Consider the following 15,642-nt stretch of genomic DNA (forward strand, 5'->3'; position numbering starts at 1 on the left):
TTAGTAACATAAAAAACGCGCATTTTCTACGTGTAGTCTAATTATAAACCCTATGACACAGCGACATGTCTGCGGACGTACAATTCTAGAAACCAGGTACCAGTGGTGGGCAGAGTACATGCGTGGCTTTTGCTAAACCTTCGACAAACAAATCTATCGATAAATTTGTTTTTGTGACTCCGCGTACGTTTCACAATGTGTATTACTACAAGGTTTTGGTAAATAACTTGATATTATTCATAACACTTATACATATTTTTCTATTGTTTATGTGCTTTATCTAGAAAAATGTGTAACTTTCCTCTAGCTGGGGAACTTATTTGAAATAGATGTCAAATTATATACTTCGTAAAGCCAAAATATGTGTGTGTATATGTATTGTACATACATAAATTTTAGTATGGCGCTTTAAGATAAAATATTTGAGTTCTACGAAACACAAGTTTATTTTCCTCATAAATATATATATATATATACAACATGGTATCACAACCATTACGCTACTTCAACCAGCGTTAGGACTAGCTTACTTTCTCAGTGGATAACAAAACAAACCATATGATTACGTCGTTTTGTACATTTAGACACAAACACTTTATTTTGATACAACTTTATCGTACGTTTTGAATTGTCGAATTATCGTTGTCACTGGTAACTTTAAAATTTTAACAGTTAAATAAACGATTACCTTACAACAGTATCTTTTAATCAACTTATAATTTCTGTAATTAATTCTTCCTAAAAGAAACTTTAAAACTTAAGAATATAGTTACATAACATATAGTTCGTCTTGGATATTAAATACTGAATTAACGCAGGCTAAAGCACTATTATTAAAACTTAACTCTTACATCCACATTAATTCACACACTGTAGGTAAAAAATAAGTTAAAGAGATTTATATTAAGAATTTAACAATATAGTTACATAGTTCGTCTTGAATATTAAATACTGGATTAACGCAGGCTAAAGCACTATTATTAAAACTTAACTCTTACATCCACATCAATTCACACAATGTAGGTAAAAAATAAGTTAAAGAGATTTATTTATCATAAGGTATCGATTAGACATTGCAAGGATGTTATGTGTGTAATGTTTTTGCCTTAATTAGGCTTATAACCACGTTTTGCTTTTTTTTTTTTTTTCAGAAATCTGGTTGAATGAACATAAACCCAAAAAGTGATCCTTTATTTCTTTATACAATTGTAAGAATATGCTGACAGCATGCTCGTAGAGTTTTGGGAATGAATTTTCAACAGATCAATAATTTAACCAAAAAAATCCAATGTGTCACGTCACGCCTGATTTCTCAAAATAGGAGGAAGATTCATAACAGTCAAAATGCATTTATTATCCAGATTACTTAACTATAGTGACTGGAGTGAAAGAGGCCCGTGAAAGGGGTTGGTGCCGTGAAACTTCGTAAGTGTAATTGGTAGTGGTATATTAAGCCTAAAGTAAGTATAAATACATAGTGTGGGATCACCTAGCCAGTGCTAATTGCATAAAATTTGTAACAAAAGTAAAAATGTCGATTCAGTTTCAAACTTGAATCGTTTCTAAATTAAGCTGTTTTCTGTGACATCACCAACATTTTAATGAACACAAACCTTTTCAATCAACAGAGACTAAGAAATCAACAAATATTTTCCAGTGTTGTTGTCTATACATTTCATTTTGTGCTTCCAGTACATAGAGTGACAACAATGTTAGGTTACACTTTTGTTGCTGAGCAACCTGACACACTAGCCATTGTTGGAACGTGATGTTACCAAAACGCAGTGGCTTTTCTATATAACAGAATTTGTTAATCTAACTTATTTTACATATAACTTATTTTATATATACATTACAAATTAATTACAGAGTTGATATTAAAGAACTTCATGACGTTGGACTGCTTTGACTGCACTTTCCTGTATTTGTTAGTCAAGCTTGATTTTGCGAAATTTATTTATTTAAGTTAGCTATAAAATGTGAGGTTAAGGTATACTATATGGTATGGGTGGGATACACTAATTTCCCCTGTTATTTATTACGGGATTTACACTAATTTGATTACAATCATTAGATTCTCAAGGCCAGTTTAGTTACTCGAAGATAAAATACGTTTGGTTTTGTAGGTGGTCAAACAATAAATATTCTTCATCCGTCTCAGAAAGTTACGTTCTCCTAATATTACAAGAATACCAAAATATGTTCTAAAGTGAAATGTCAACCTCTAATTCTTCAAAAGCAGGATCAACTAAGGGCAGGGCTTTTCATTTCAGTTAGAAAAACAAGTGTTCTTTAGCCATGCCAAATGCTACTGAACTCTGACTGTATATCTATCTATATATATATATCTTCCACTCATGAAGAGATTATTAATACTTCCATTAAAAACAATTTAGGTATGCAACTATCAGAAATACGAGTACTAACAAGGAACTAGGCTTAACGTAAATACAATTAAGTGTAGGTTTTATCTGTAAAGAAATAAGGCTAGAAGAGAGCATGGTTCTATAAACAGTTGGCTTTCTTATATACATACACTCATCTGAGTAAACATTACAGATAACTATTTGTAACCACTAGTATATATGGCAGATAACTTACTGTTTTCAGAATTTAACTATTTACGTAAATGCATATAGAACAAATTGTCATCCTCTTAGCGAAATTTTAATTCCCTTTTAATTTGTTATAACTTCAAAATAATAACTCCAGTTTTCGGGCATTTCAATTTAGTGAGTAGCACGATAATGGTATCATTTAAGATGTAATGTTATATCACTGTCCCTGTTTTTTAACTATATTAATATAGAAATTAGGAGATTTATTTATTTCTAAATAGAAATAGGCATTATTCTAGCAGGAAAATGTAACCATCTTTTAAATTGGATAAGTTTTTTAAAACCTTACCCGATTTTAAAAGAGGTTAATTTTTGCTGATATTTAATCTTTTTTTTTTCTTCTTTCCAAACCTAATATTATTTCAAGAGTAATATAATTAAGTTTCATGAATGCATTGGTTCAAACTTCTTAGATTACGTAGTGTAAATGCAAAAATTCTGAGCGTACTATATTCTATTAACAATTACCACTCGATTTAATAATGGACGTTTTGAATTACACTGAATTTCTTATATAACTTTGACCCAAATTGATTTGAATGTGTAAATTTCAGTCTGACAATCTCAAACCCAACATTTTTGGTTCGTAACTGGGAAATCTCCCTTTTCGAGGCTAATCTTTAACCTCTGATCAAAGAAGCTGCCTTCTACATAGACTAGAACTAAAAATTAACCATGTAAATAATGTACCAATTTAACAAGTAGGAAGGCTTAAAGCCTACGAGTGGTTGAAGTGTATTGATAAATTAGTTGGGACTATCGCTGTTAACGATTATGTTTTATATTTTGACATGTTTCTGCGTATTCTTGTGCTTAAAGACGTTGTTTTAATCTTTAGAGTGATAAAACACGGTTAGAGATTGCATGGTAACTTTACATAAAATAGATCTTGTTAGTGACACCAATTAAAAGAGAGTTATCAGGAAAAGCACTGAAGAGTAGTGTATTTTTTCTGCATCTGAAATAAGTAAGACAGAAAGCCCTTTCAGAACATTTTATATTTACAAAAATGTCACTTTAAACGCTGTTAATACCAATGAAGTATTTAACTCGACTTTTGCCACAGGTATATCTACTTTCACGTAGACTAACGTAACGACAATATCACAACACAAACAGCTAATAAATATGTTTGGTTGGTTTTGAATTTCGCGCAGACCTACACGAGGACTATCTGCGCTTGCAGTCCCTAATTTAGCAGTGTAAGACTAGAGGGAAGGTAGCTAGTCATTACCACCCACCACCAACTCTTGGACTACTCTTTTACCACCGAATGGTGGGATTGACCGTCACATAATAACGCCCTCACGGCTGAAAGGACGATCATGTTTGGTATGACGGAGATTCGAACCCGCGACTCTCGGATTACGAGTCGAGTGTTTTAACCACCTAGCCATCCTGGACCGATAAGTATGTAATTTCACATGTATCAATTGTTATACATAACAACAACTTTACGATGACATTCTCTATAAGTTTCAGTAGATAACTATTTCTTGTCTGTGCCGTGTATAAATAACGTAACGTTATTAACTTGTGGGTATCGATTTTTATGAGTGCGTTTTTACATTGTATTTTGAACAGTGTTGTTGTGCATCGAGTTTTACATAAACAACGAACTTATTTGTATATTATTAATTAGTTTATGTTTCTAAGCATGGCATTAAGTGAATATGAACCCAATTGTCGCTTACAACTTCAGCCACTCTTCACTTCCGCTCTCGAATATCCTTCTTGACGTTACACGACAAATCACACTCAACATTGTTACCACAACAACATTTATGAGGTTGAACAATTTAACAAGTAATTTCAACATTTACAAGTATTTATACAAAACAGCCAATAACCGCTAGATGGAGATGTCCGACTGTTATATCAATGAAACAAGAAGAGCATACTAAGCAGTTTAACTGTTACCTGATCTTTGAACACGGTACCAAACCAGATACGAAAACACGTATTTGCTTACAGTAACCATCTGCGATGTTTTGTAAATATACACATATTTTACGTTAACGATTTCGATTGTATGCGAACGGAAAAATCATATATGTTTCAAACGTCTAATTAATAAATAACAAAATAAAAATATCTAAATAGCTTAACCTGACAAGACAAAGATCTATTCACAACGGTCTATTTCCACCTTGTTCAGTTCATTGGTTCAACTCAAGTACATATAAGTATATAGAATTATTCAGATTTAAACCTATGTCACATTATTTGAAACATATTTTGTATTTGGAAGGAAATACATTTTTTAAAATATACGTTATTTCTAATGTATAGTAACAAACTTATTAAAAAAAATAATACAGATAAAGGCAAATATCTAACATGTTATTTAATGCAGTGTACAACAAACAAACAACGTGTAAACAGACTTATCCTATATTTATACTGTTAAAGGCTAACATGGAAGTCCCCACTCATTACAAAGGTACTGAGTTAATCGTAACAGTATCATTTATAGCAAACTGAACTAAGCTGATACAACGACCAATAACGAGAATCTACACAAGATCATGATTCTACAGCTGCCCATAGGCTGATAGGTTGTTAGACTCTGGCATTGCTTGAGTCAACCAGGATACCTGCATGTTGATAGAACGCTTGAATTGAAAATACTTTGGTTGTTCGACATCCAAGAGCAGTTTTCCTCTATAACCCTTCTCGTAAATCATAGAAACAAATATTCTGGAGATCTGGTCCAATTTTCCTAGTCTTGTGGTCAGCAGAAATAACCAAGTGATTTCTTGAGACCTGGCTACAACTTCTGAAACTGTGATTTCATCAGCGACTTGTGACTACCTTCAAACATCGCTAAAATAAAACGAAAAAAATATTAGTTACAAAAACGTCCACCAGCACATATTCAATCAAAACTGGTTTGTTTCTCATGTAACCAAATATCAACACTGAACATATTTTGATGTTAGTTTCGACATTATTCTCAGTGTTTTAGCTAAATTATTTTGCTATGTAATCTGATTCATTCAAACTTTGTTTTACTTGCATGATTGAATAATGATGGGTATTTTAACTTAAAGAAGTGAATAAACGAACAACAGGATCTCTGACTATAAAATGATTAAAAGTAAAAACTGAGTAAAATATCTGAATAAAACACGTCATCCAAGTAATGTAAAACACGTGGGGTTTGTTTATATTTAGCGTTGATGGACAAAAGTTATGATTATATTAATATCTGGTATGGTAAACTTCAATTGACATGTTCTGATGTATACTAAGAGTATGCTCCCTAAATATGGGCTAAGCTTAAAGATAGCTCATGCGCACTAATTTGTTACTAAACATACCTAGGGAAGAAATATTGAACTTGATAAATTCATAATCTAAGAAAAACAATAGGTTTCGAAACATCTAACAAAGTTTGTAGCAAGTGTTTTAATAAATGTATCGTTTCCAAGGTCGAGTTAAAATAAACTACTTAGCACAGTTTTTACCACTAATATCTAATTTTTAGCACAATAAAGTGTTCTGATTACAACAATGATACCATTTGGTTGTCACTAAAATATTGATATTAGCATAATAAGGTAAAACAAAATCAGATCTGTTTATTACATGAAACCCACTGGCCACTTAGTGCATTTTTTAATCATGATAATCTTATTATTAACACAAAGAAGTGAAATAAAGTGAGATCTGGTTACAACAATGATCCTACTGACAACTTAATATAGTTTATCGCTGGAATCTACTTATACCTTACGCCAGGGTCGTAGCCAGGAGGGGTGGTGGAGGTTAACCCTCCATGGACCCAAACTTTTCAGACAAGTTCAGTTGCCACCTGTGAAGTTTCATAAAGACCCGTGATTGCATGGCAGATAATTTCACACACAACAAATGGTCAAATGCAAATTTCTGATTGAACACTCTTTTAATACAGCAAGTTTTGTCAAAACTAGAGAAATACAATCGAATATCTATGAAAGGCTCAAACGCCTGTTCGTTTTTGCCAGGACATCTACAACACAGTTTGGTTCAACTTTAATATCACGGTGAATGTATAATGAAGCCAGGCCATTCAATCGATCTTCAGTGGTGGTATTTCTCAAATACATTTTGAGTCTTCTGAAAGTTGAAAACGAACGCTCCACTGAGCTTGTTGACACAGGCAGCGTGGCAAATACTTTCAACAGTCTAGAAATGACTGGGAACATTTCTGCATTGCACATTGCATATGCATCTGTGACATTTTTTGGTCTGTTGTTTGCAAGTGATTTGTACCAAACCCAACGTTCACCTACTGCAGCTAGTGAAGTGCTGTCAATGTCAGTCTTGTATATATTGACCAACTCTTTAATTTGGTCACATTCTTGTGCTGTAGGTTCTGACCATTCTGTGGTAGATCCTGATGGTAGTAGACACATGATGTTTGTAAGGATAGTTTTATGACTGGGCAGACTGTCACATATTTGTGAAAAAAAGTGATCAACAAGTGGTACAAATACAACAATACGAAAGTACTCCTCAGAGCTATTGGTTTGTGGGTTAGCACGGTACATCTGTCTTTTAGCCTGTCTTGGCATTATGATGTCAATTTGAAGCTCACTACACAGAGTTTGAGCCTCACAGGAAATGTCGTTAAATTCATTCACAGTATTATTTCTGAGTGAAAGGATTAAATCTTCCACTATTTCTGCGTGATGCATCGCAGCACCTCAATGAATGTTCTGTTGCTGTAGTAAGTTGCACAGAGTTAAACTAAAGGAAAACAATTTAGCAATGGTAAATAGAGTGATGATGAATTCTGGCTGTGTTATAGAACACAACAATTGATTGGCTTGTGTGGCAGAATCTCTGTCTTGCCAACCTGATATGGTCTCAAGGGCATCTGCAACTGCGTGGATTAATTCTAGAAAGACAATGACTGCGTCATGCCTCTCACTCAACCCACCGGGTGGGGAAGAAACCTTTCAAACTTATTTTTTCGATTCAGGTGCTTTATTCTCCACCGAAAGAGCCCAAACGTTCTTTCGTTTGGGTGTATTGAGAAAGTTTTCAATACTAGAAATTACTCCCATGCAATTTCGCACAGGAACTTCTTCACAAGCATCAGAAATTGCCAAGTTTAGGGAATGGGCACTGCAGTGTACATAGGGTGCAAGTGAGAATTTATCAGTTATGCGTCTCTGGATACCATATGGGAAATTCCCACTCATAGAGATAGCCATGTCAATACCATATTTTGTCAGATTGGTTATGATAACATCAGTCAAGTTTCTGCCTGTCAAATCATAAACAGGTATAAATCGCAAAAAAATCTTCTCTCATTCTAACAGAGTTGTCATTGGCATGAAAATATCTAACACACAGTGAAAACTGTTCAATGCCTGAAATATCTGTTGTTTCATCAGCTAATATTGAAAAACACTTTGCAGCATTAACCCTGTTGACAAAAGCATCCAGAACATGAGTATTACAGGCATTGATGATTTCATTTTGAATTTGAGAAGTCAGATACGTAGCATTCCTCTTTGTACTCTTAAGGCTTGCTGAAAGCTTGACATCACCCTTTGCCCTGTAGCGCAAAATTGCCCGAATATTCCCATCATTATTGATGGGCTTCTCATCAGTTTAACCAACAAACATTAGACCAGAATCATATTTTCCCTTCAAATCTAAACCCTGTCTCCCACACAGCAATACAGTATCAATAACAGGCATTAAATATTGCTTGCTTGTAAGTTGCATCAAGCTGCAAGTGCACAAATGAACTTGTGTTTACGACCTGTAGGAAATTGTTAACTTTTTCTTTGCTGTCTTGGTGGTACTATTTCAATTCATGTGCCTTGAAGTCTTCAACAGCCTTCTTCCAGTTTGTGTATGGAAATTTCGCTAGTTGTCCCAATTTCTGGCTTCAACACCAGCACCATCAGGAGCGAAAAGACAGCAGTACTTGTAGAAAGCACCCTTTGCATGTTGACTGTAGAGTAGCCATCTCCACTGTGAAAGCCAACGATGCTGAAAACACAGCTTTCTTGGACCACACTGGGGAAAACATAATCACTCAATGGCTTCCAGGCATTCTCAAGGAGGCATTTTTTAGTTTCAGCGTTTATCTAAAAGAGACAGAAAGACATAGTTCTAATTAAATTATTTTGCACATAGGAAAGTTTGTTATGAAAGTACAATAACCTCGTAGAGAAAGGCTTAGAGCTGTACTTCACAGAGCAGGCCTAACATCCTGTGGCTGCAGGCTTACAATCACAAGCAGCAATGAATATTCAGTCTAAAACTCATCAGAGTGTTGCATGATTTTTAATACAAAATTAATATAATGAGGAGTCGACTTACCTGTTTACCAATGCTGACATCATCAGAAATGTAATTTCCAATGTCCCAGACTGGACCTGAGGTGGTAGTGGCAGCACTGGTAGAAGGTCACAGTGATGACTCTGACAATTCAGTTGACAATTCTGATTCAACCTGATTGGCTGCAGCAGATTGATCAGGTCCAGCCTCACGAATGGGTTTAAAGAATCTATGCAGTGTCTTTTGCTCTTTCAGGATTGACATAGTGAATGATTATCAGTGATGTCGAGAAAACCCACTTGTAGAAGAAGGTCGAAACGTTGTTTGCTCTTCTATGTAAAATATTTTCTCAACCCAAACGAGCCGTTTTTGCATATATATAGTGAATGATTGTTTATCGCAACTTCTGTTTGTCAACGTCATATTCTTTTTGCAACGTCACATTCACAGTACCATTGGCGCTATCGATAGTGAATGATTCACTATACATGGCGCCAATGGTACTAGGTTAGTGCCATGGTGCTGCCAACCTGCCACGGTGCCACCCACTGTTTATTTGTGAAGTTAATTCTTGAAATCCAGGGAATCTGAACATACACTGTTCATGGTATTTGAATACAGATTATAGACACTATACATATATTTTACGCTCTCCTGAGTGACTATATTTTATATGTTGATGACAGGAATGTAGGCCTACTTTGCTGGGCCTGATAACTTTAAGTTATATATTATATATATAGGCCTATATATTTATTTATGATTACAAAATGAGACAAACGCCTCAGTGTGCCATTCTGAAATTTGCCAAAAAGGTGGTCTCAGAATGCATAATTCAGGCTTTTCTTTTATGTTTTTATTAAAACATTTCCCGGGGTGGGCACACACCCGGACCCCCTAGCATGGCTTCGCGCCTGCGGCGCTTGCGTCAAGCACTCAAAAGAAAACCCCAAAGGCCATTTCTGGCTACACCCCTGCCTTAAGCGATGATATTAACAACCGCTTATCACTTGTTATTTTCGGATTATTGTATTATTTTGAATTATTCTTTATTTATTTGTTTGTTTTATTTCACTCAAAGATACACAAGGATTCTCTGCGCTAGAGGAAAGACAGCTAGTCAATACTACCCTCCTTGTCGAATTGTATAATAAGATTTGACTGGCACTCTTATAACGCACCCATTGCCTCAAAGAGTAGAGAGGGTGTGTGTTTTTTGTACAGCTAAGTCACATCAGGCTATCTGCTGAGCACATCGAGGGGAATCGAACCCCTGATTTTAGCGTTGTAAAACCGTAGACTTATCGCTGTACTAGCGGGGAGCGAGTAGAGAGGAATTTGTTTTGTTTTTTTCGGTAACTGCATTCCAACCCTAGTTCTACTGGACCGCGCTAGGCTCATTAATTATTATTGTAATATGAGTAAAATCCGGATACTTACGTGGATTCTAGTGAACATTTGTTCAAGCAATATTCGTTAATTTGTTGAATTTCTGGTACAGAATGTGGTAACTGAGAAGAGTTCTCATTGACGGTAATTTGGACAGCAGAACCCCCACACTCACGATGTTGAGCTATGTTGTTCTCCTCCTCCAGTAATACTTTGGTCAGTTGCAGGTGGCCATCACTTTGGTGATCATTAATTACGACCGCTTGAGGGTAACAGTCTTGCTCTCGTGTCATTGGCTCCTCTACGAGATCTACGCTTCCTTCAAAACTAAGATCATATTCCACACTACACGAGCTTAACTGTGCAGAACATGTACTGTTCATACTGGAGCTATACATTGAGTCATAACTGAGGCACTTGTTGACTTGTTTGTTTTGAAGGAGTTTATCCCGGGGGATTTCCCCCAACTGTCTATTACGGCAGCTCTCGGGTTGGCCGGGATTCCACGATAAGCGTTTGTGGAAGTTTTGGTCTTTTTCTCCTTTCTTCGCAACATCTACATAATCAGCAGTGTGGTAACGCCGTGTTGCTCGGATAACTCGCTTTATGTGCATTTTCTTAGGGTCTTCGTCATCGGAGTCAGGGGTATCCTTTTCAGAGTTGGTTATCCCCATCAACGTATCACTATCAAAGCTATGCACGGGACTGGGTCCCTGACTTGTTGGGGCGCTGTGCGTCACAAGCCCCGAAATGTTTTTCGTCTTCAGAAGAGGAGGCTTGTGGCCGAAATGCCAATGTCGGTATGTTACACGAGGCGAATTTGGAGAAGTGGCAGGTAACCGTGGCGTGGAAAAGTTGTTGATGGTTAATTGAGAAATCACTGGTACCTACATAGAAAACAAATAAGCAAATACTTTTATTTAGTTGAGAAATTTAGAAATATCTCATCACGAATGAAACAAAGTTTCTCAATATTCACACAAAGTTAGAATAACAAACTTATAAGATAACTATAGCCAGTCATTTCTTTGTTCAATATTTTAGATACCACATGTGCGTATTTTAAAAAAATATCCTAAAAAAAGAAATATGTTTTGTTTGTTTGTAGTTAAGCACAAAGCTACACAATGGGCTATCTGTGCTCTGTCCACTTTGGGTATCAAAACTCGGATTCCACTATTATAAGTTCCCAGACGTACCGCTATTCCACTGGGAAGCAAAAAGAAATATGAAGAAAAATTACGGTTTCTTATGTGGAACAGTTGTAATAAGTGTTGAACTGAACTTCTACATAACCTAGAAATTACAAACTGTCAGAAGTAAGTTGTATCCACTTTTTTTTTGTCGCGAACAACATTTTTTGTGTAGAAAAACGATAAATAATTATTTAACATAACAAATAAGTTTTGATGGAACGTATATTTTAAATTCGTAAGTAACATTTTCTTGCAAGTAAAACCAAATCATTACATTTAAATACGAAAGAAAAAGGGTTGATTACAAAATCAATAGATGGTAATAACCAGACATTCTAGGTTATTTTTGTTTGTCAATAATATGTTGATATTAGCTACACACGCTCACACATAAACACGCACTTTAACCTGTATAGAACGAGGTGGGTGGATCGTGTTATGCTCCTTCTGTTCTCCTAAGTCACCTATATTATAAGCGGGTCCCACAGATAATGTGTTTGGTGTAGATGATCCCGAACCTGCCCCTCGCAGGAAGAAAGCTCTTCTCTCGGGTCTCGGAGATGTTACCGTCACACTGATAGGTCCGTTACGAGTCTCCATACTATTTGCTCTTATCTTATCACTGGTTGGCCCTTCTTCGCTACTAACGCTAGAGTTGCGTAGATCTCCCAGCTCAAAACTCAACGCCTTATTGTGAGCTTGATTACTCTGAAGAAAAATAAAATCTGTAATTAGAAATTGTTTCATTCTAAAAGTTTAGATTGAAGTTAAAATAAAACGATAATCGTTTATACCCTAACTTAGAGAGGGGGAAACACAAGTCTTCATGAATTGAATTGTTCTACAGTAAAAAAAAAAAAAATATATGTCGAAGAGATATAGTACACTGGATATACACCTATAGCGAGAGCAATGTGCATACTAAATAAATATACTTACAGTGGAAGTAACGTGGATACAACAGAAATACACCTCTAATGGGAGTAACATGGATACATAGAAATGTACCTTGTGTGGGTAACGTGGATATATGAAATATACCTAGTGGGGAATGGGAGGGATGGTCAGGTGGGTTAAGGCGTTCGACTCGTAATCTGAGGGTCGCGGGTTCGAATCCCCGTCGTACCAAATATGCTCGCCCTTTCAGTCGTGGTGGCGTTATAATGTGACGGTCAATCCCACTATTCGTTGGTGAAAGAGTATCCCAAGAGTTGATGGTGGGCGGAGATGACTAGCTGCCTTCCCTCTAGTAGTCTTACACCGCTAAATTTGAGAAGGCTAGCGCAAATGACCCTTGAGTAGCGTTGCGTGAAATTCAAAACAAACAAACCTAGTAGGGGTAACGTGAATTCAATAGCAATGTAGTTAGTGTGAGTAAATTGTATGCAATGGAAATATACATATAGTGGGAGTAACGTGTATACAATAGAGATGTACGTAAAGTGGGAGTAACATGGCTACATAGAAATGCACCTAGTGGTAGTAACGTGAATACAATACACGTTACTATTTGAATTTACTATTGCACCTAGTGGTAGTAACGTGAATACAATACGAATATTCTCAAGGTGGATGTAGCGTTTTTTGGTATAAAGCAACTAGACTATCTGTGCCAAACAACCGGTAAAAATCGTAAAAAGTAAAATTCTATAAAATGTAAAAATAAATCAAGTCAAAACTAAATAGTGTCCAAAATTCAAATAAACACTTCAGGTAGAATTAAAAAATCCAATGACTCGCATAAACTTAAATACACAAGTAAGGTGGACAGTGTCACCAATATCAAAAATATTGTCCAGCATCAGGGTTGAGCTCGTAGAGAAAAACATGTCTAAGACGGTGCTGCTGCTCTTGGTCGTTGACAGTAAAACGCGAGCTGTTGTGATTTGAGTGTCACAATGGCCACATATTGGTGAATCAGTTCCAGATAAAAGAAAATGATGAGTTAAAAGCTGTGGCCAATGCGTAGGTTGGCCAGGACTACTTCCTCCTTCTGATCTTTACAGAAACAAGATGGTCAAAAAGCAATAGAAGGTTTGATCTAGAAAATTTTGTTATTACGTTTCTCACTGACAACTGGTGCAAAGTTGTGCCATGAATAAAGGGCTGTGGTCCATAGATGGGATAGGCACTGCTGTGACAGAAACGGAGTAGAGGGTGTCAGTGAGCTCATTTCCGCGAATACCGATATGGCCCGTATCCAGAAAAACTGGATATTTGTGGAATGTAGAGAAAAATGGGCCACTCGTCGTTGAATATCGACGAGAATAGGGTTAGAACTAAAGTTAAGAGATTCCAGGGCTAGTAGAGAGTTAAGAGATCTAGTATAAAGAGTACAATCAGTGAACTGCATAGCGTCTAAGTAATTCATAACAAGAGAAATGGCATACAACTCGGCAGTGATCATAGAAACTGTAGAGAGGATCCTATGAACAACCACCAAGCCACAACAAACCATGAAAGAGCCCACAAAGTTACCTGATTCCGAACCACCCGTATAAACGGAAACAGAAGATTGGTTTGAAAAATATTCTGCAAGGAGAAGATAGTACTTTCAATGGAGAGTATCCACCTTCCACGAACGACTCAATGAAAGGTCACAACGTCATCCAGTGACAGACCCAATTCAGACAGCTGAGGAAAAATACAATCCCAGGGGGAATGTTGCAGTAAGGATCAAAGCTTGGAAGCATACTGCAGAAAAAATTGCAAATGAAGGAGGTGAACAGGAGGGACTCAGTGTATAAACTGTGAACTGGAGAGGTGTAGAAAGCTCCCGTGCAGAGCCAAAGTCCCACATGGTGAATGGGGTTCGATATCTTCAAGGCAGAAACCCTAGCAGAATCATAGATCAAAGTCCCCTAGTCCAGCTTAAATCAAATGATAGATGCTGAGCGCAAAACATCAATCCAGTCCCCAAGAGGTGAAAGAGAGGACATGGAGGATGTTCAGTGAAATGTACACTTGACACATAGCTGTTTGATGTGAGAAATAAAAGTAAGCTTATATTTAAATGCAAGCCCCAAGAACTTTGCCCTAGGAACTAGGGAAAGAGCAACATCAGCGAAGCTGAGCTCGAAAACAGGTATAAATTCTTGGTGGCAAAAGGGAATACAAATGGTTTTGGAGAAAGAAGAGGTAAAACCATTTATTGTGGTTCACTTCAATATACGGTTGAATGCAGTTTGAAGCTGATGATTAATAAACCTCATGCTCGATGATCGAAAATAAATGTGGAAGTCATTGACATAAAGCCGTTTGCATCTGTAGGAGAAAGTTCTTTAGTGATAGCACTGATCTTGATAATTATAATTTTGACACCCAAGATACAGCCACGATGGACTACAAATTCCTATGTGAAAAAATGGGAAAGAGTAGAACCCACATGAACTTAGAATCACCTGTCTAGTATAAGGTTTTGAATAAAAATGGGTAGATAGCCTTGCAACCCATATGAGTAGATATTTTGTAAAATGCTGTACCTCCACATAGGGTCGTAAGCCTTCTTAAGATCGACGAAAATTGAGACATGTTTTCTCTTGAGAAAGGCTTCCCTGATTGAAATTTCAAGTCAAATTAAGTGATCCATGATAAAACACTGTCAACGGAACCCACACTGGGAGGGCAAAAGGGTGTTGTTTGATTCAGAGAGGATAATTAATCATTCTCTCTAGAACCTTACAGAACCAGGCAACCAAATCAATTGGATAATAATTAGAAGAAATGTTAAAATCTTTTCCAGGTTTAAGGAAAGGTAAGGCAATAGCCTTGCACCAATCATAAGAAAAGCATTATCCTGCCATTTCCAGTTATATAACCAGAAGAAGAGCAGAAACGGCAGGAGATAGATGACGCAGCGTCTTATAGTTAACATTAACAGATCAAAACAATATACTGCCAGACCAATGAAGAGTAAGCCTGAATTCCATCAGTGTAAGGGGACAATTATAGTCATAGAAATTATCAGCCCAGAAGAAAAAAAGGCGATCACTTTGCTCGAAGCTTGATAGTTAAGAAGGCAGAAAAAGAAAGAAATGTGCTGGAAATAAGATAAAAGCTATCATCAGCAACTACCTAGCCACTGGAGAGCAATGTGGGAAAGTGTTGGAAAGTATACTTCACGTTGACCTTTCAAGTCTTGTCCCGTATTACTT

The 15,642-nt window shown here is 36.4% G+C and overlaps 1 protein-coding gene across 2 annotated transcripts in view; it reads right to left on the bottom strand.

Annotated features, from left to right (window-relative positions):
• Positions 1-438: 438 nt before the first annotated feature.
• LOC143252742 (uncharacterized) overlaps positions 439-15,642 on the bottom strand; it is a 34,987-nt gene continuing 19,783 nt past the window's right edge. The window contains exons 12-14 of one of the 2 annotated variants that reach the window (XM_076505353.1): positions 11,897-12,196; positions 10,344-11,179; positions 439-5,444 (exon numbers count right to left, since the gene is read on the bottom strand). In XM_076505353.1, the coding sequence (XP_076361468.1) occupies positions 5,435-5,444; positions 10,344-11,179; positions 11,897-12,196 (1,146 nt within the window). In that variant the 3' untranslated portion in view covers positions 439-5,434. Of the gene's footprint in view, positions 5,445-10,343; positions 11,180-11,890; positions 12,197-15,642 lie in introns of both variants that reach the window. The other variant, XM_076505343.1, reaches the window with a different exon arrangement.

Source organism: Tachypleus tridentatus, chromosome 1 (assembly GCF_004210375.1).
Source record: "Tachypleus tridentatus isolate NWPU-2018 chromosome 1, ASM421037v1, whole genome shotgun sequence".
NCBI classification, from domain to species: Eukaryota; Metazoa; Arthropoda; class Merostomata; order Xiphosura; family Limulidae; genus Tachypleus; species Tachypleus tridentatus.